This window comes from Petromyzon marinus, chromosome 29 (assembly GCF_048934315.1).
Source record: "Petromyzon marinus isolate PM22_M1 ecotype Great Lakes invasive population chromosome 29, UKy_Petmar_22M1.pri1.0, whole genome shotgun sequence".
Taxonomy (NCBI): Eukaryota; Metazoa; Chordata; class Hyperoartia; order Petromyzontiformes; family Petromyzontidae; genus Petromyzon; species Petromyzon marinus.
The window spans coordinates 11,728,637-11,750,969 of NC_133695.1; the positions used below are offsets into that span (position 1 = coordinate 11,728,637).

Consider the following 22,333-nt stretch of genomic DNA (forward strand, 5'->3'; position numbering starts at 1 on the left):
TATTATTTTATTGTTTCCCTTCTACGTGACTTTACCGAAAGAACCAAGAATATGAATCCCTGCAGTCACGAAAGCTTTAAATCAAAATCTTAACATGTTTTATTGCCAGAAAGGGGTAAAACCTATTCTTATTTTTCATTCTAAGAAGCAGTTCTAAAAAAATGAGTTGTACACCAAGTGCACGTGACACTCGCATTGCGGACACTTAAGCACAAATGTCTACGATTGAATGTACACACATTGACATATTTTATATCGATGAATTGGTGACTGGCGGCATGGTAGGGGGGGGGGGGAAGTGAAAATTTCACTTTGGCCACAGACGCCATTGCAATTTCGCATCAATAATAATTGAAAGGAATTCAAAGATCCCGGTTAGAAGGACCATCGTGGAAATAATCGTAAACCTTAAATTATCCACGGCGAACGATTAAATGTATCGTGTCCCGTTTTGCGAAGGTCATGGCCAATGCGGTAGGTGTCACCACACCGTCGTTCAACTCTTCAACTTCAAGGTTTAGTCGACAAAAAAAAATCCAAAGCAGCAAAAATGTATATTGTGCCATCAGACCAACATGTTGCTTTAGTTGCGAACCCGGACTAAAACGTCACCGTTACCAACTCGGGGGTCCAAGTCTGACCACACGGTGCAGTCGTAACCCACAGCTTTATAACAAAGGCCAAAAGCACGGATATCTAAACCGAATATGACAAACCATTCCCGCGGGTGTTAATATTCATCGTCATTCTTGCAATGCCCCGATGCGAAACGATCCTCCCGATAGCGTGCCAGAAGCCCGCATTTAAGTACGAACACTGTCGCACCATAACAAAGACAACATGTAAATGCACTGCGGAGAGTTTCACAAAGAATATTACACGGAACCAAGTGTAAGGAGCCCCTGCTGTGGTGCCATTTGCAGAATAAAATAAATGCATAAAACGAGCTGTAAATTTGAAACGCCGGCTTTCCAGGCGAATCTATTTCATATTTTCAGCTCGGATCGCCGCATAAGTAGAATGCGTGTCGTACGCCCTCCTCCACCCGACACGGCCAATATATAAAGTTGCCACACGTGTACAAATATGCCAATTTAATAAATTGATCCAACCCAAAAATCTGACAAACGAGCTGTGATTTAATAAAATTTCTTAAAATAAATTGCACATGTACATTGTGTAAAGTGAACTATTGTAAAACACCTCTCAAAAAATAAAAGACAAAGCAAACTTGCCATGTCGAATAGAGCTGGGAGTCTCAGAAACACGTTGTCTGCGATGCGGTTTATATACGAATCCTCATGGATACGATCTCGAATTGAATCGTGGGATTGGCTGAATCGTGAATTCCTTCAAACGGGCACCTCCAGGAATTGGCCTCGGGTGGAATCCTTGGATTCCAATACCATTCCGGCAGGAATATTTCCCAGCTCCAGTGGCAACACATTTGTTCCCGAATAATTGCTAATGTGTTTTCACATTAAACTGTACACCACTTTCTGAAATTATTCGGTGTCAAATTTAAGTAGCAAAAATAGTTTCGTATACTTATATAAATCCAGACAAACTATTAGACAACTGAGTATTATCATCCATTCGTAATGCATTTCTGTCAGGAGATCACGATATAAAAAGTATAATCTAAGACGTTTATATTACGCCTTTTTACAGTCTCAATGAAAAATGTAAATTGTGAAAATTTAGAAATACTATATTTTCAAGGGCAGATCCTTGTACGTAAAGGTTAACAATATTCCACATTCTCTCCAGAACAGTTCCAAATATTGAGTTAAACTTACACCTTGAAGAAAGGGCCAAACACATTTTTTTTTATGATTTTTCCATTGGTAACGATCGAGTCATGGGCAAATGTTTGTTGCGAGTATATCACATTCTGGCCATGCACTGTGCCATTGATTTCCACACGATCTTCTCATTGTTGATTTTCTGCCCACTGCCACCACAGTCTTTCATCTTGCTGGTCAAAACTTTGAGCTTGGAACCTCTGCTGGTGAAACGGTATTGGCGGCTGCATTTGCCAGAATGGCTGATAATTAAAACTCTGGCTGTAATTTTGCACATATCCTCCTTCAGGATGGTGAAAGTAGTCCTGTTGATAACCTCCCACTGCTGGCGTTTGAGACCACCAATCCATGCGTGTGTCTTGTGGTGGCATTTGGTGAAATCTGCGACTCGGAGGTCGTTGGTAGACTCTTGCTCTTTGGTCATTTCTGTGGTCCAATCTTGTTAGGGTCTTCCGAGAGGCCGTTTTCTCTTGACCACTATGAGAGGGGTGGAAAACGCTGGAAGAGGCTTGCGCAGGACACGAAGCTGCACTCGAGTGCCTTCAACCATAAAGACAAAGCAATAGCTTAATAACATCATCATCTTTCTTTCTTTCAACATTAGACTAAGCTCAGTACCACCTAAAGTAATTGTGCGCCAAGAGGGTATAGAAATGTTTATGTAAAAAAAACATATCGATCTGAAATCGGTACAGTAAATCATTGATATTGCCGGCGGATACGTTCCTGGAGAACGGTGCGGATATTAATACTTCAAGTTCATCAGGAAAATAGAGTTAGGGGGCATAAACATGAACGTATAATATCATTGTGTTATTAAACTCACCTTTAATAATGACGAACATAAACCTACCTAAAAGTGCAAATATCAAATGAGCAAGTGAACATTACAGAGTACGTAATAAACAAAAAAGATGTGTCAAGGGAAAGCACCCGCGTGTAAACGTTGTGCGGCAGAGACAAGCGGCAGGCCGAGAGGGGGGGGGGGAGAGGAGGCATGGGGGGGCGAGTCGCGCTCTCACGGTACGCGCCGCTCCTAAGCCTCGCCACTTTCTTGTCCGCTAGTTAACGCGCTACGGCCGCGAACGTTTAAAAGGTACAACCCCAGACGATGAAAAAAAAACCGCTCAAAGTATCGTCGATACGCTAACAAAAAAAACCGGGGAATATTAAGGCTTTACTGTATTGCAAAACATTCGGGGGAAATGAGGTAAGACCTCATGGGACAAAGGTGGGTAAGAGACGATTGCTACATGTTCGCATGCACAGATGGCTGACGAGGGATGATTTGAGAGCCGACCGTATTGCAATAATCACATGGAAAGATAAAGAAACTCAACTCTTACCTTGCATAATCCCTCGTTTTCAAATCTTTGAGGTAATTTTCCCTCTCAATCGAATGACCTCGAGCACTGTTAAAGGCTGACAACCACACGCAACACTTTTATTACGATGCAAGTACAGCTGTGTGGTAATGAGCATTAGCTGTGATCTTTCAATAAAACATTTTTACAGGGATGACAAAGTTAACATTCCTTTCACTTAGCGCCACTCTTCTTGGGGGCCCATGTGTCGCGTTCAATTACCTACAATTCTATGGTAACACATGGACAACAGTGGACTTTTGTTTTCACCCAGCGTAATCAAGGGCAACACTGTCAAAGCCATTGGGGAATTTGTCTACCTGGGATCCGCACAGGACACCGATGGACAAAGTAGACCTTATGTAGTGCACCGAATTGGCCTGGCCTCAGAAATCATGAACGGCCGGAACCGCATTCAGTCCCAAACAAGTCTGGGAACCAAACCGAGTGTCCACCAGTGCTGAGTGTTTTGTCAGTTTCGTTGTATGGTGCGGAGGCCTGGACAATGCTTCAAGCTGATTTGCCGGAAAGGGTAAAACCCTATTCCTAGATTTTGATACGGACAAGGGAGGTCTCCCCGTGATGGAGCTGCTCACCCTGAGCTCTCAATGCCCTGACGGTGGCGTTGTCTTTGTGCTGTTTTCCTTTTGTCGTCCTCTGGTCTAACATTGTTAGTGAGACTAGGCTCTAAACCAGGGGTGGGGAACGTCCGGCCCGCAAAATCATTCGGTGTGGCCCTGCCAAGGCAACCGCAGGTGGGACTCGAAATTCAACAAATCTAGGAGCAAACCTGGAAAAGCAGTTGCGAGTAGCAACATCATCAATAGCCGGCTAACATCATCACATGCCTCGCGAAAAGAGCAGTTCCAGCCATCACGTTAGGGGCGAGTTAATTAAATGTTTGACCAAATATAAACGGGATAATTTTTAAGTTGATAATTTTGTATGGGCCGCAAATGATGTTATATAAATATCCAAATGGCCCTTGGCAGAAAAAGGGTTCCCCACCTCTGCTCCAAAGGAAGCTGTCTCCGGTGTGGACCAATCCGTTTCAAAGACAAGGGATATATTACCAGCGAATGTTTTATGCGTGCATGTTCACCACAAGTATATGTGGTGAATGCATACATGATTCCTTGCAAAAGATTCCTGGTTGGTGTTTTAACATCTTAACATTTGTTTTAATGCCAGAAAGGGTAAAACCTATTGTTATATTATGAGTTCGGATCGGTTGCAGTCCATCCACATGCAATGCCAGAGATGCCTTCTCGGCGTCTGACGGTTCGACTGTGTCAGAAATGTCACCATTTCATCTACGACCGGTCCTTCTGGCGATTAAGTGAGCTCAGTTCGAGGGAGGAGATGGCTGTCACTGTGGATTCCGTCGCCCCGTCTTGATGCGCAAACTCTAGTAAATTGTTCACTTCAGTTGGCGGTCGACGTGAACCGTGACCCTTTAAACAATGGCGCTACCCCTCCCGTGGTCGCCCCCATGAGACGTGGATCAAACAAATAACTCGAGACACCGGTTGCAGGATGGCAACAAAAGCTGTTTTTTTTGCGGGCGCTGCCGCAAGAGGTGACACGTTTGACGAAACGGCCCCTCGCCAAACTACGCGCGCGATGATCGGCTGCGATTATTTGTGGACTTAAACACATTAAACATCTTCGTTTGTGCGGACATACGCACCTTGTATCGCTTCGTCTGGCTCCATTTTTTCACAATCGATAAGATACCTGTTAACACACAGAACGTACAGGTGCGGATATAACATATCCCTTGATATTCTTCGCATCATGCTTAGGCATTAATGATGAACTTTAATCATTTGAAGGTTGAATGGCTTCATCTTTCCTTAATCCAGTTCCAATGAACAGTGGAGAGGACTTCTCCCCCAGTAAGATGTAATGGCTCCTCCCACCAGAGATCTTTTTAATGGTGTCACCTTTATACCTCTAATGACTAATTATCCTAACAATAATTATACGAATTAAATCTAACCAAGGGGCTGAATTAAAGCATTCCGGCTAATAAATACATCACTTCTTTTCGATTTAAAGCTTTTGTGACTATCTCCATATAATTTAAAAATACATTTTATACCATCAATATAACGGTCTTCCAGGTTGATGTTAAGCAAACATTTGCATAAACGTGACAATTTCTGGACCAGTGTCTTTTATAATTACTTACAAATAAATGTGAGAAGACAGTTAAAGAAAATGTGCAACTGAACTTACCGACACACCAGGTACCCAGTTCTGTTCACTCCATGAGTACAATGCACGCCTATCAGCTTGTCTGAAACATAAAATGCCACCTGTCAGCAATCTGCCCTACGAGAAGCTCACAATCACATGGCGAGAACGATCGTTTAGAGTCTCGCACTGCCTTAATGCGATTAAACTCTTGATAAAGCTAACTACCACGCATTTAAACCCCCTGGTTCCGTGTGTCTCTCTATTTATTTTATTGAAAGATAAGTATTCATCAGTTTTTTTTCTTCCAATCTCTCTCTCGCATGTGCATCTCACCATTGCCCCTTAGCCATCTGCATTTCTTTCATGTGGAACAGGTTCCCTTATAGTAGCCGTCCTCGGTGACCGGAACAAAACCACCTGTAATTATACTGTTGATTTCATGAGAGAGGTCTGTCATTCCACTTTCAGATTTGGAAAAAAACAATATACCGATTAACTAGCAGAACGATAATGATGATGCACACACAATGGTATTACTCCGCTCGTGGCTGTGGTGGAAAAAACTAAAAGCTGCAGCAATTGCTGTTTTTGTTCGTCAAGAGCAGCGGTCCCCAACCTTTTTGGCACCAGGGACCGGTTTCATAGGGAAGACAATTTTTTCACGCACTGGGGGGGGGGGGGGGGGGTTCATCATCGGGTCTTTCCCCCATTTCAAAGAAGCTCTCCAGCGACGTTTGTTTTTGACTCATTTTGGCTACTAGGGGTTAGCTTGTGGGCTTACTCATTGTGGCTACTAGGGGTTAGCAGCTTGTGGGCTTACTCATTGTGGCTACTAGGGGTTAGCTTGTGGGCTTACTCACTGTGGCTACTAGGGGTCAGCTTGTAGGCTTACTCACTGTGGCTACTAGGGGTTAGAGCTTGTGGGCTTACTCATTGTGGCTACTAGGGGTTAGAGCTTGTGGGCTTACTCATTGTGGCTACTAGGGGTTAGAGCTTGTGGGCTTACTCACTGTGGCTACTAGGGGTTAGCGTGTGGGCTTACTCATTTTGGCTACTAGGGGTTAGAGCTTGTGGGCTTACTCACTGTGGCTACTAGGGGTTAGCTTGTGGGCTTACTCACTGTGGCTACTAGGGGTCAGCTTGTGGGCTTACTCATTGTGGCTACTAGGGGTCAGCTTGTGGGCTTACTCATTGTGGCTACTAGGGGTTAGCTTGTGGGTTTACTCCTTGTGGCTACTAGGGGTTAGCTTGTGGGCTTACTCACTGTGGCTACTAGGGGTTAGAGCTTGTGGGCTTACTCACTGTGGCTACTCGGGGTTAGCTTGTGGGCTTACTCATTTTGGCTACTAGGGGTTAGAGCTTGTGGGCATACTCACTGTGGCTACTAGGGGTTAGCTTGTGGGCTTACTCACTGTGGCTACTAGGGGTCAGCTTGTGGGCTTACTCATTGTGGCTACTAGGGGTCAGCTTGTGGGCTTACAAAAACCGTGACTGAGACAAGTGCGCAGTGCGGGAAAGAGGCGCGGAGGGAAGTGGTAAATAATAAAATAATGGGGCGGGCCACGCACAGACTCACCGCTCTCACCTCCTGCTGCTGTGCGGCCTGGTTCCTAACAGGCCACGGACCGGTACCGGTCCGTGGCCCGGGGGTTAGGGACCCCTGGTCCATATGTATTATTTGTTAGTCAATAGTATTATTTGTTAGTCAATAGTATTGTTAGTCAATAGTATAATTTGTTAGTCTACAGCATTATTTGTTAGTCAATAGTATTATTTGTTAGTCAATAGTATTGTTAGTCAATAGTATCATTTGTTAGTCCACAGTATAATTTGTTAGTCTACAGTATTATTTGTTAGTCAATAGTATTATTTCTTCTTTGGTTCTTTCGGTAAAGTCACGTAGAATGAAAATAAAATAATAAATTGATAAAATAACACAATAATATTCTCACGACGTTTCGGCCACAACACAAGCGGCCTTCATCAGGTGAAGGGACGAGACTGTCTGGAGGACAGCGCTGTCCTACCAGACAGTCTCGTCCCTTCACCTGATGAAGGCCGCTTGTGTTGTGGCCGAAACGTCGTGAGAATATTATTGTGTTATTTTATTTTATCAATTTATTATTTTATTCTCATTCTACGTGACTTTACCGAAAGAACCAAAGAAGATGAATCCTTGCAGTCACGAAAGCTTTAAATCGAAATTTAATAGTATTATTTGTTAGTCTATAGTATTATTTGTTAGTCAATAGTATTATTTCAAGGAAGCAGCAACTGAATCTCATTCTCTGATCTCAATATTTCATGGTGCAATTTCCACCTTGTCTTTTCCATTTCTATCCCCACCTGCCCAAGTCACTCCCCTCTCTTCATCATTCCTTGCCATCCCCCACCTCCCCCCTCCATCAATCAACTCATTCTTTGTTCCCTTATTCCCATCTCTCACCCCCTTCGCCTTCTCGTCTCCCACTTGCCTGCGTTCCATTCCCTTCCCAATTGCCCACCTTCTCTCTTCAAACTACTCATCCCATCCACTTGCAACTGTCAATTGTTCACCTCAAACACCTCTCTCTCTCGCCTCCGTCCATTCGCCTCTCACGACTCTCGTGCACGTTTCACGTTTACAACGCATAACGTCGCGTCTTCTTAACCAAGGGTGAACGCTTGATGTAAAATGTTGAAACCTCATGACAACTAAAACGTATTGCAAGCAAGTGTTCGTCACCCACCGTTTTCGCCGTTTTCTCCAATGAAGGTCTTGATGGTCTCTTTAAAATGGGCGATGGTTTTGTCATTCGGCACCTCATGGCCCATCGTGAATATTTTCTCATACTTAATGCCTGCTTTTGTCAGTTCCTAAATAAAAAAAGACAAATTGCTAAGCTCAGTATTTCAGTGATCACAAAGTAGATTTACATAATGTTATATTTTACAATTTAACAAGTTGGAAAATAAAAATGAGCATATACAGAAGCTGGTCGACACATAACATGATTCATCACCAAGTGCTCATCTCCTCTCCAACCGCTCATTACCCCGTTCTTATTTTCGGTACAACAGGCCTCTATTTTGTACATACAGTATTCCCTCGTTATTAACGAACTTGCTATCCGCGATTCTGTCCGTTTGCGAATTGCATCTAGAACTCTACACGACTGCATTGAGAGAATGTGATGCAAAAAAAAGATACAATGATGAGAAAGTGATGAGATAGAGAGATGAGCGAGATAAAGAGGGAACTTCTCAAAGCTTTAGAAGCATCTGCAGATGTTGTGCGTACGATATTCGTGGGCCAATATCATTATCCGCGAAATTTGCTATTCACGAGCATCTCCGGAACGTATCCCTCGTGAATAACAAGGGAATGCTATTGTTAATTTTGTTCTTTAAGCAATATTTTTGCCTATAACTCCAATGCGTTCTGCTCTCTTTGTTGCCTGTTCTTCCCTACGTATCATTTTCATGTTGTACTCATTCTGTGCTGATGCACCACGGACCTCCCTTGCAAATTAGCTGGGAAACGGTTAAATGGGACTTCCATGTAATAAATAAGCATTGAATGAAACATTACGCAAGGCAGTTTTTACACTTTCAATAATGCATTATGATAGCAGAACCATACAATGTACTTCAGTGGGAGACCATACGACTGGAACAACTTCCAGCCTATTTTATATGCCTAGAACGTCATTGCAAGTTCCAAACATTTATTGGATAGAGCGGTTCAAAGCGGTATGGTGAATTAGATCATTATGGGTTCATGCTCCTGTCTTATTCATCCTTTGTAATTTCCAAAATTGCACTTCTGAGAGCCATTCAAGTCAATGATACAACATCGGTGTTGACAAAAGCAGCGATTTTTAGAATTGCTGGCGAAGATAAGGAGCCCACGTAACCCCCAGTACCAAAGAAACAAGCACATTCTGTGCTTCAGCAAGGCCACAATACTTACCTTTGGATCATAGTAGCGTGTGGTGTTTGTAAGGTCAATAACCAATCCGAGGCTTTCGTTTTGCCTTGATATGTTCTCCAGCAGTCCTAATGGGCTCATCTGAGTCACCTCTGCTTCAAGATGATCCAAGATGGCCTGACATTACACAGCAAAGTTACACACCAATTAAACGATGGTATTACGCCCACGACTGCGCTACACCATTACAGCACTGCGCCTAATATCGGTGGACAACGTGGCCACTCAGGTCCCTCTCTTTCACTACAGCGGATAGGTATAAGACATGACAAGGAATACATTGCTGGGTGGGAAAAATGGTCTGTTTTATCAGGATTTTCTGCCTGATTCAAGCAGCCCGTCTAATGGCCAGTTTGGCTTAATAACTGTCCCCATTCACCAAGCAGCAGTTTCTGTACGGCCAAATCCGTACACAAAAATGCACGCATTCTGCCACTACTCAGATGGTGGTGGCGCACATCTTTAAAATATAGATAACGTAGTTCCTGTTGTGGATTCCCTAAAAGCTGTTGGTATGTTTCTGGAAGCTGTGTCATACAGGAAATTATTTTTAAATGTGCAGCATTTTTATAGAATGTGTGGGTCTGCAACAGGAAACTTGCATCATCTTATGACTTATCGGTGACCTGACATTGCACGTAAGATAGTTGTAAACAAGTGGATTTTTTTTATTTATCATAACTCGACTTATCGACCAATTTTACCTTTCTGAAATGCAACCCCCCCAACAAATGTATTGTAAATTAATGGTTAAGTTTGCATTTCAGCATCATTTACAAACTCAAACAAATGTTCTTTTGTTGCGTGTGTCATCTTAGCTGGGCGGTGATGGCTCAGCACGCCCGTAATCCATAACCGTGAAAAGCAAGAGTTGGTGGATCGCGCAAATGTTGCAAAACTCTCTTCACATGGGCATTAAGGCTTGCCAGGAGAAGGCAGGAGAGCAAAGTGAGGACTAATATTATCTGTCCATTCTGCACGGGAGAGTATTACCCCCTTTCAAATGTGGGTTTTCTCCGAGTGCTCCGGTTCCTTGCTACATGTGAAAGGGAGTTGACACAAGTCATCCTGGAAAGGGAACTTCATGGTTCTGTCAGCATCAGCACAAACACTTGTAGGGCAGTAGGTGACTGTCGGCCTCTCTTCCCCCAAAGCACCCAAGCCTTCACCCTACAGAACGTTAACTCCCCTCTTTCCTTCTTTCGTGCCAATATGTATCTTTTAGGTTTTCTGCACAATCCTCCATCTCCATTTGTGAATCTTTCTTCCAGGCGCCTTCCTTTTATTATTTTCCGCAGGTGTGATTCCCGTTTCCCCTGCATGACCCCTACATTTAACCTCATCGTGCTGTCTTCCCACTTATTTAACCTAAACATTACATTACTTGTAGCACAAATGCAGCGCTTGATCGGCGTTAGCGTGGGGCCAATGATGGTGGAAGGTTTCCACAGATAGCTGGAACCTTCTCATCATTGTGCAGACTCTGAACAATTGTGCTTTTGGGGTGTGGGTTGTGTGGAGGAGCCCGGAGGGCATGGTGCTCCACTCTACGCCAATTCATGAGCATATTGGCTCCTTCCATCCTGCAGCATTTTATCTATTACAAATTATGACCAGAAATTAAATGTTTAACACATCAGCTTTCATGACCAATATCATCCATAATATAGGTTTTGGGTTAGCTCGCGTAAGTATAAATTGCTCGTTAAACCCTGCTGTAGCCTGATGAAGCTAGCTGTAATTACTGGCGAAATGTCGTACTCGGATTGTAAATATTGTGGATTTGCTCTCCAACACACCGGTGTGCTGTACGAGTAACGAATTGGCACGTTCTGTTTACGTGACAAACCTTACTAATTGGCTGTGTCGGGTGGTGGCGGGTTTAATGACACATTTATATTTATTCAATCTAACCCAAAAATACCTATATTATGACTGAATTCTAATGCTATAATTGTGAAAAACGTGAAAAACTGTACATTAATTGGGTTCTTTGTTTATCAACACAGGGTAAAATGAGCCAGTAAATTACAACTATTCTTGAAGATGTTCACTAAATGCAATTAAGAGCTTTTCGACATGTTTTTGCATTCTCTCAAAATATAAGTTTTGCCCAAGCTGTGAAGAAACATCTTGTTAAATTGCCGAGATTATTTTCAGCAATTTCCCACCAAGCCCAGGGTACTGAACTGGAACTATTAAATTAGGAGTAAAGAGGGGGGGGTGATGGTGTTATTATACTGGGCCAGTTCTGTAATTGCCTGCAGTCGGGGGTGGCACTGATCATTTAGTTTTCTTGGATGCAGGTCTGTGGAAAATTTGATTGATAAATCTTGGGACACAAAATCAAGACACAATCACACACGTGGAAATGCAATCATCATAATTCAAAACGTCCAGCACTTGCCTGTCTCAGAGGCACTTTAAATGAGATGAAGCGAGTTCCTTTAACCCTTTTTCCGACAGGAACATAATTCTCCCACCTGATGGGACAAAATTGTAAAACAAACGAATGTAACATGAAAACAAACACTATAACATGTATTCTTAGCTCTTTCGGTAAAATCACGTTGAAGGGAAACAATAAAATAATAATATATATAAAACAATAAAAATTCTCACGACGTTTTGACCATAACGTAAACGGTCATCATCAGGTGTGAAAAAACCAACGGCAAGAAACATTTGAAAGAAGTGCCGGTCCGCATCTATTTATTTATTTTGAGCGGTGTACTTATTTATAATAAAAAACGTTAGCGCCACGGGCAGCGATTTGGCAGTTTGTTTAGAAGGACGAGTCCATCTATGTTCTGAAAAGAGGAGGGGGGAGACGAAAAATTAATGTATGCTCTCTGAAAGCCACCGTAAGCATGAACAATTAATTAAGACCTGAAATGGTTTATCAAATCCTTCCAATGATTGCTAAGCCAGAATCCATCTTCTTGGTTGAAATTGTCTCTGTGCTTGTATATGTGGATAGCCTCATGAACGAATCTCTCATGGTAGCCAGATGGCTTACAAAGAACTATAACATGTACTTTGTTTTACATCTTAGACCAACAGAAACAAAAGGAAGAAAGGCATGCCGTGCCTCCAAAACCACAAGTCATAGACGAAAAACCTTTGCCGCCTTTGACTTGTGCAATTAGTGTGGCAATGCGAAGAAAAACAGTGCGCGTGTAACATCACATATACCGTATTCTTCTGACTATAAGACAAACTTTTTATAATGTAATTTCAAATAAAAGTTGAGAGTGCGTCCTTATAATGCGGTACGTAGCCTTAACCGCCATCACTTGTGTGACCATATTCGTATAACTTCATTGGCAACGGGTATAGTTCACAAGGTTACTGCCACGATAAAGCCAATTCCATCAATGCCGAATTCCTAGGATCATAAGACGTTGTTTTGGAACTTTCGCTCGACATTCTATAACGTTACGTTTTCCACCCTTCTTCTCTGGGATATATTTGGATAAATCAAACGTGTATTTTTTTATTATCATGGGCATACGCCAGTGAAAAATAGCTAAACCTTGTGTGATAGTAACAGCTGCAGTAAAGGTAATTTAACTACAAAAAATCCTTAAAAGTCCATCTTATATGTAATGGCACTTGTGATAGAATTTGCCATTTTATCATATATCAAGATAAACGGAGTCTTGCGATCATAATTCAACAAGCTACAAAATTGGATGTTTTCAACACACTCATTGCGTCACGCCCACCCTACCACGCAAACGTACAGCGCGCTCAGCTCTAAGTACAGTAAAACCTTGGATTGCGAGTAACTTGGTCTGCGAGTGTTTTGCAAGACGAGCAAATTTTTTAAATAAATATTAATTTAATAAACGAGCGAGGGTCTTAGCAATACGAGCAGAGCACGTACACACTTTGTCTGCCGAGCGTCACGTGATCACAACTGATAAACGAGTGCTTTGGATTACAAACACGTTTCCGGAACGAATCATGCTCGCAATCCAAGGTTTCACTGTACGTAACAATATGGCAACAGCACCATTAATTTTAAATGACGTTAAAGGACAGAGAACGTAAACACAACGTACACCTGACTGCCCGTGCCACCGATCGGCCGCTCTCATGCACTGACCAAGTGCGAGGGCTGTGTGAGAGGGTCTCACCGATCTGGGACGGCGTTCTTCTTGCCCATGGCGTGGCTTCTACTCAATCCGCGGTGCAAGGCGATCCCACCACGGATCATTTGCTCTGGTCTGTGGGTGAGATAACAGCACAGTAATGTGTTATTATGTATACAGACAGCTGTTTAAGAGTATTTGGCTGCTATACGTGTCGACATGATAAGCCACTGAGTTGAGCTATCATTTTTGGCCAGGACACATCTGAAAGAGCTTAACAGCTCAGTGGGCCGTACCTGATGAAATAAAACAAGTTTAATAGTTTTAAAGGTGACCAGAGGTTGCATCATAATTAAGGCTACGATTTTGGCATGTCCGGGGGTATTTGCTATCCTCTTACATGCTTCTTCTTTCATACGGCTGATGTAGCTGCAGAGCAACAACTACAATTTCACAATCAGGTGGTCAAACCAGATAACCGTGGATCGGGCATTACATCGTCTCTTCCAAGCTGACCAAACGTCTCGGAGGTGGGAGTTTCTCACACTTTAATCCCACCACACGCAAGCTGCCGATTGACCGCGGTATAACCCATTTATACTCCGGGGTGGACAGAGAAAATGGGGGGGGGGGCGATTGAGGATTTTTTTTCCCCCATTGTTTCAACTGCTGAGCAGAGAGATTGAGTTGGACCGGTAAGCTCTGGACGGCAAATACAGTGTGCGAAATATTAAACCGAGGCAGTTGCATTTGTTTGCGAGTTAAAACACGTACATTGGAACGTATTGGCCATACACCGGTGGTGGTACGCGGTATAAAACATTAAGCATATTTTTTGGCAATTATTTATTTCCCCGTGATTGGCAACCCCGGTCAGAAAATCCTGCAGGGTGGTGGTGGTACATCAAAATCAATCTAGATTTGAAGCTTTCGTGACTGTAGGAATACATATTCTTTGGTTCTTTCGGTAAAGTCACGTAGGTAGAAAAATAAAATAGATCACGACGTTTCGGGCGCAACGTCGTGATTTATTGTATACCTACGTGACTTTACCGAAGGACATCAAAATCAGTTGATGTTATGTCGAAGCGGTGTTTGAGCGGCTGAACGCGAAGAGGCTTCACAGCCTGTTGCCGTATAGCAGCACCCAGCCTGGTGACGATTGACAGCCCCATGCTCCAAAGGCAGATTTAACTCCTCGTTGCCCGAGACTTAGTCGGACGGTTCCTCGATTCATTTCCGGCATAATTTCTTGGCAGACGGTGGCAAAAAAAATGATTACGCAACTCGTGTTGTCACCGCACGTTCGAATGGGAAAGCAGCTGCTGAATCTGAGTGCAACTTCTAATGGGAGAGTCTGCAGCTCACTCGAGGGTAACAGCGACATCGTCAGTTCGGGCCTCATCTTTACCTGGTGGTGGTCTACAGCAGCAGCATCCTGTGCCCCGGACCCAAATCAATGGTCAATATTGACCTTTATTTTAGCTTCAGTAGACTGAATAAACCTTGGAATAGCGTCAAATTTGGCGGCAGGGTCAATTAAATCATTATAAAGAGATTTATCGATACACATTTTTATTTCAGACTTCTGTTATGGTGCACCCGTGTACCGTCGAGACGCCCATTTGTTGTTGTTGCGAGACATTTTTCCATGCCGGGTAAACCGGTAATATTTTGTATTCCAACACGGTTACCGGTAATGCAAAAATATATATTTTAACAACCCTGCTATGAACACAAATGGCAGAGTTCCACTCTCGCCACGGCAAACATCAGCGGCGAGTAGAAACCTTAACTGGTCCTGGGCGACCTCCTTTACCAACTCGCACTCATCGGCGTGGTAGAGTTTTGGTGAACCAGATGAACGATACGATATGAGGAACCCTCATCCAGCAGTGGATTGGCAAAGGGCTGTGTTTACATTATTATAGTATTATTATATACAGTATGAGCACTGTTGCATCTCGTATACATAAGTGTGAAGGTGTGCTGTATAACTACACACGCTCAACACGAGTCAGCTATCAACATAAGCCATTGTCTATCCACTGCTGGTCAGAAGCTCTATCAACATAAGCCATTGTCTATCCACTGCTGGTCAGAAGCTCTATCAACATAAGCCATTGTCTATCCACTGCTGGTCAGAAGCTCTATCAACATAAGCCATTGTCTATCCACTGCTGGTCAGAAGCTCTATCAACATAAGCCATTGTCTATCCACTGCTGGTCAGAAGCTCTATCAACATAAGCCATTGTCTATCCACTGCTGGTCAGAAGCTCTATCAACATAAGCCATTGTCCATCCACTGCTGGTCAGAAGCTCTATCAACATGAGCCATTGTCTATCCACTGCTAGATCAATGGCATATCTCTTCTCAACAATCCCCTCACGGCCCAGTGCTGCTACCATTAACCTCCATGAACTTTATGCAACCCGAGTCGCTCTTGCTGCGCAAAGAGGCAACGTTGTTCCATGCGTCTCTGGCAGGGATGAGGAGGGGCTCTTCTCACCGCATGGTTCATTAAAAATGCTCAAGCAACGGGACTCCCTCCGTCGTCAGCGACCTCACCGAGTTAAATTACGTTTAGTCCTCCGGTCACCACAATGTCACGCGTTAATCCCTGTCAACTGCGGGCTACAGCACACGTCATGAAGACATCGACTGCGGCCGCACGGCGTCCTTTAAACGCACCGTATTCTACACAGAGCGCGCGGCCTACCCGCTCGTTGTTTAGAATGGCACCGCGGGTAGGCCGCGCGCAGCCTGCGACTTGCCTGCTCGCCCCCTGCCGAGGGGAGTGCGACGACCTGGCGCTCTCGTCCCACGGACTCGCCCGCGAGCTCCCGCGCTGCTCGCTCGCGTCGTACGAGGAGTCTTCGTGTTGCTTGGTGTCAGCGAGCAGCGGCATCGGTGAGCGTGCGTGTGCTGCTTTGTCTATGGAGGGGCGCGCACGCCGAGTGAACTCACGCCGAGCAGAGCTTCCTGGGTGGTGACGTCGCGAAATCGATTCCCCACGCGCACAACCGCGACGATTACGGAAAGCGATTCTGAAAAATTCCCGTAATCGATTCCGATAGTTCCGGATTCGATTCACAAAAGTCCGTAATCGATTTAGAAAGTGTGGGATCGATACCGCGCGGCACGTGGAGTCGAAATTTGCTGGTCATGCATAATGTGTGTACATTGCGTATCATGAACACATGTAAATTGTGGATGTAAATTACGCATGCATGATTTGCAGGTATATTATGTATGCGCATTCTTTATGCACATTTTTGTGTATATTATGAATGCACATTAAGTTTCAAGTTTCATTAGGTAGAGCCCTGTGAGCCATGCGGCTCTTAAGTCGGGTGCAACCGCAACAAAATAAATTTGAACACAGAACATCTTAAAGCGACGACGCGTAACAGGAACATCCTGGAATGAACCGGCAAATATTTCATTGCATATGCACTTTATGCGCGAAAACATTTTTTTTAACGTACATTGTGCACGTAGATTTTGTGTGCACATGTTAGTATGTTCATTGTGTGCGCACATTATGTGTGTGTAGTGATACAGCGCCCACTGCTGTCCAGCAGCGGCAACTGCGGTGGACAGCGCACACGCTGCCGTCCAGCACATACACGGTGTGTGTGTGCCGGCAGGGCGGAGGAACTGGGGCAAGGGTCACGGAAGGCCTCATCGGGAGGCCCCTGGGACCCTCTGGTGGGTTCTAGAAGGGAGGCGCGGCCAGGGCGGAGCCAGGCCGCGTCGAGTAGAATAAAAGCAGCGGAGAGCGAGAGCTCAGGGCTGCCGGTTCTGGCAGTGGACTCGTCTCGTCGTCGCCTTCGCCCGATCATTAGCGCGGCCGCACAGTTGTTGGCTGTCTCGGTACGGCAACGTGGTCATGAGAGAGGAGGCGATCCGTGTGAGTGTGAACCGCCGGAGTGGTGTAACGGAATAAAAGAGAAGGCGCCTCCTGCAGCTACGTCGTCTCCGACTTGTGCTACACTACATCTACACCACATCTACACTACATCTACACTACATCTACACCACATCTACACCACATCTACACCACATCTACACCACATCTACACCACATCTACACTACATCTACACCACATCTACACCACATCTACACCACATCTACACCACATCTACACCACATCTACACCACATCTACACCGACACTACATCTACACCACATCTACACCACATCTACACTACATCTACACCACATCTACACCACATCTACACTACATCTACACCACATCTACACCACATCTACACTACATCTACACCACATCTACACCACATCTACACCACATCTACACCACATCTACACCACATCTACACCACATCGACACTACATCTACACTACATCTACACTACATCTACACCACATCTACACCACATCTACACCACATCTACACCACATCTACACCACATCTACACCACATCTACACCGCATCTACACTACATCTACACCACATCTACACCACATCCACATCACATCCACACCACATCCACACCACATCTACACCACATCTACACCGACACTACATCTACACCACATCTACACCACATCTACACTACATCTACACCACATATACACCACATCTACACCACATCTACACCACATCTACACTACATCTACACCACATCTACACCACATCTACACTACATCTACACCACATCTACACTACATCTACACCACATCTACACCACATCTACACCACATCTACACCGACACTACATCTACACCACATCTACACCACATCTACACTACATCTACACCACATCTACACCACATCGACACTACATCTACACTACATCTACACTACATCTACACCACATCTACACCACATCTACACCACATCTACACCGACACTACATCTACACCACATCTACACCACATCTACACCACATCTACACCACATCTACACCACATCTACACTACATCTACACTACATCTACACCACATCTACACCACATCTACACCGACACCACATCTACACCACATCTACACTACATCTACACTACATCTACACTACATCTACACCACATCTACACCACATCTACACCACATCTACACCACATCTACACTACATCTACACTACATCTACACCACATCTACACTACATCTACACCACATCTACACCACATCTACACCACATCTACACTACATCTACACTACATCTACACCACATCTACACCACATCTACACTACATCTACACTACATCTACACCACATCTACACCACATCTACACCGACACTACATCTACACCACATCTACACCACATCTACACCACATCTACACTACATCTACACCACATCTACACCACATCTACACCACATCTACACTACATCTACACCACATCTACACCACATCTACACTACATCTACACCACATCTACACCACATCTACACCGACACCACATCTACACCACATCTACACCACATCTACACTACATCTACACTACATCTACACTACATCTACACTACATCTACACCACATCTACACCACATCTACACCACATCTACACCACATCTACACTACATCTACACCACATCTACACTACATCTACACCACATCTACACCACATCTACACCACATCTACACCACATCTACACTACATCTACACCACATCTACACTACATCTACACTACATCTACACTACATCTACACCACATCTACACCACATCTACACCACATCTACACTACATCTACACCACATCTACACTACATCTACACCACATCTACACCACATCTACACCACATCTACACTACATCTACACCACATCTACACCACATCTACACCACATCTACACTACATCTACACCACATCTACACTACATCTACACCACATCTACACCACATCTACACCACATCTACACTACATCTACACCACATCTACACTACATCTACACCACATCTACACTACATCTACACCACATCTACACCACATCTACACCACATCTACACCACATCTACACCACATCTACACTACATCTACACCACATCTACACCACATCTACACCGACACCACATCTACACCACATCTACACCACATCTACACTACATCTACACTACATCTACACTACATCTACACTACATCTACACTACATCTACACCACATCTACACCACATCTACACCACATCTACACCACATCTACACTACATCTACACCACATCTACACTACATCTACACTACATCTACACTACATCTACACCACATCTACACCACATCTACACTACATCTACACCACATCTACACCACATCTACACTACATCTACACCACATCTACACTACATCTACACCACATCTACACCACATCTACACCACATCTACACTACATCTACACCACATCTACACTACATCTACACCACATCTACACTACATCTACACCACATCTACACCACATCTACACCACATCTACACCACATCTACACTACATCTACACCACATCTACACCACATCTACACTACATCTACACCACATCTACACCACATCTACACCGACACCACATCTACACCACATCTACACCACATCTACACTACATCTACACCACATCTACACTACATCTACACCACATCTACACCACATCTACACCACATCTACACCACACCCCCGACTCCCCCGTTAAATTCATACCACGACCACAACTGCAACAACCGGGGTATGATTATGCCCGTGGGTACCCGTGCATCTCACGGCGCAGCTCGACTCACGCGGTAACCACCGCCAGCAGCAGCATCGCGTGCTTAAATTGTGTAATTTTGTTTTATTTACCGTCGCAGCCGGTCGGAAGCAACTAATTAGGCTGCGGAATTCCCGCTCGCCAATTGATCTCTACGCGCTACACGCGCGGCGCGTGCCGTGAGCGCCGCTGCTCCTGCACGGCCCCGTACTGGCGCGGGCGAAGTGCAGCCAGCACCACACGATGCAGAGGCTCGCCACACCACGCACTCGTGCATTTAATGATCGAAGGACCCGTACTTTAATGCCCAGGGTGATAGCGCGTTACTGCTGCCCCGGTATGCGCGTCGAGCCCCGAGTGGACCCACCCGTGCAGAACGTAAACGCGTGGGTGAAATGACTCACGCGCAAACAAAATAATCACCGCGGGCAGGCTGGCCACACCACGCACCGCCCCTCCGTACTCACAGAGACAACACGACACGGTTTATACCCGACGGACGGTTTATTCCCCACGAATAAACGAACTAGACTGCGCGTGTCAGTACGGACCAGCAGGACAGGTCTAACCTATCTCGCTACTGCCTGTTACCTAATCGACCTGTCTGCCCTCTATTTTCTCTCCGAATTTCGTCCCTTTGTCTTACCTCTCTCCCTCGTCCGACCTCGCAGCGATGGAGGTCGCGGATAGATGATGCTGTAAACAGAATCTGGCTGTTCTCTGCCCCGTCTCACGGACGTGCGAGTAACAATCAGGTGACGGCTCCTCGATCCCTCCCTCCTGTTGATCTCCAGTCAAATATAAATGGCCCCGTGCTTCCCCAAAGCGTCCCTTTTTATGCTCCTTTCAAAGCCCTCGCACCGCCCGTCCGCGGTGCATCACGGGTCAGCCCGTTAATCCGCGGTGCATCATGGGTAGGGCCGTTACTCCGCGGTGCATCATGGGTAGGGCCGTTAATCCGTGGTGCATCATGGGTAGGGCCGTTACTCCGCGGTGCATCATGGGTAGGGCCGTTAATCCGCGGTGCATCATGGGTAGGGCCGTTAATCCGCGGTGCATCATGGGTAGGGCCGTTAATCCGCGGTGCATCATGGGTAGAGACGCTAGCACGCGGTGCACCATGGGTAGAGACGCCTAACCCACGCTGCCCCGCTCCCCACCTGTCTGCTGCTCCGTGTGTGTCTTGAGCATCTCCTCACTGCGGTTCTCAGTGAGTTCGCCGTGGTCATTTAATTCTAAATTAAGCCACGGCGCCGCAGTGCCATTTGGCCTGGGGGGGGGGGGGTGCCTGCCAATTCCCTGACCCTGAGAAACCGTGGAGCACCCCCACGAGGGGGCCTCTCGGGTAAAAACTCAGGGCAGGTGCCCCCCTCCCCCCCCATGAGGCCCTACGTGAGTGTGTGTGTTTATGGGGGGGGGGGGGGGGAGAGTGCTGTGATGGGAGCCGGGTGGCTTCTCGGTCGCAGCAGCACAGCGACGGCCCCGATTTCGACGGAGCGGCTTCGCTGTTGTGGCACCACACAATCAACCAGGTAGGGTGCTGACTGTTGTGTCAGTCGACTTTCTGCGCTGTGTTGCATTATATTTCTAAGTTTACTCAAACTTCTAATTGAGCAATCTTTGGAGTGGCGTAATCGACCAGACCACGTGTTAATTGTGTGTTGACCGACTCTGCGTCGCATTACATTACATTTCCAAATTTTACTAAGTTAGTTTTAGTGTTGCCTTCTTCTCTGTCTCCCCTCGGTTGTTGCAGCGTTGGCGGTGGAGTTTTCTCATTGTGGAATCTCCCATTGACATGCTAATTCTTCTAACCCCCCCCCCCCCCTCTCTCTACCCCCTCTCTAACTATTTAAGGCCTCGACACAGAGACGTTGTTTCTCTGTGTGCCCATTTGTGTGTCTCTCTCTATGTCTCTTTGTTCATTCTTTCCGCTTGTGTCTCCGGTTCTGTGTCTTGTCTCTCTCTTGGACGTAATCAACCAGGTAGGGTGTTGACTGTTGTGTCTGCCGACTTTCTGCGCTGTGTTGCATTATATATCTAAGTTTACTAGGTGTGTTTCTCTTTCATTTGTACCTGATGATGATTGCTTGCTTTGCAATCGAAACGTCATATGTGATTATGTAATTTATTATTGTCTATTTATACGTGACTTGGTAGAAACAACCAAAGAATAATTCCTGCAGTCACGAAAGCACCAAA

At 45.1% G+C, this 22,333-nt stretch overlaps 1 protein-coding gene across 2 annotated transcripts; it reads right to left on the reverse strand.

Annotated features, from left to right (window-relative positions):
- Positions 1-75: 75 nt before the first annotated feature.
- On the reverse strand, positions 76-21,028 carry DUSP11 (dual specificity phosphatase 11). Of its 2 annotated transcripts, none has more exons than XM_076070569.1 (9): positions 20,778-21,028; positions 13,484-13,573; positions 11,749-11,824; positions 9,324-9,458; positions 8,101-8,227; positions 5,411-5,471; positions 4,860-4,906; positions 3,152-3,227; positions 76-2,345 (listed from the first exon to the last, which is right to left on the reverse strand). In XM_076070569.1, the coding sequence occupies exons 2-9, from the start codon at positions 13,561-13,563 to the stop codon at positions 1,934-1,936; spliced, it is 1,014 nt and encodes a 337-aa protein (XP_075926684.1). In that variant the 5' UTR covers positions 13,564-13,573; positions 20,778-21,028; the 3' UTR covers positions 76-1,933. The 2 variants fall into 2 exon arrangements, with proteins under 2 accessions (XP_075926684.1, XP_032818491.1); XM_032962600.2 differs by lacking the exon at positions 20,778-21,028 and adding an exon at positions 16,215-16,459.
- Positions 21,029-22,333: the final 1,305 nt, after the last annotated feature.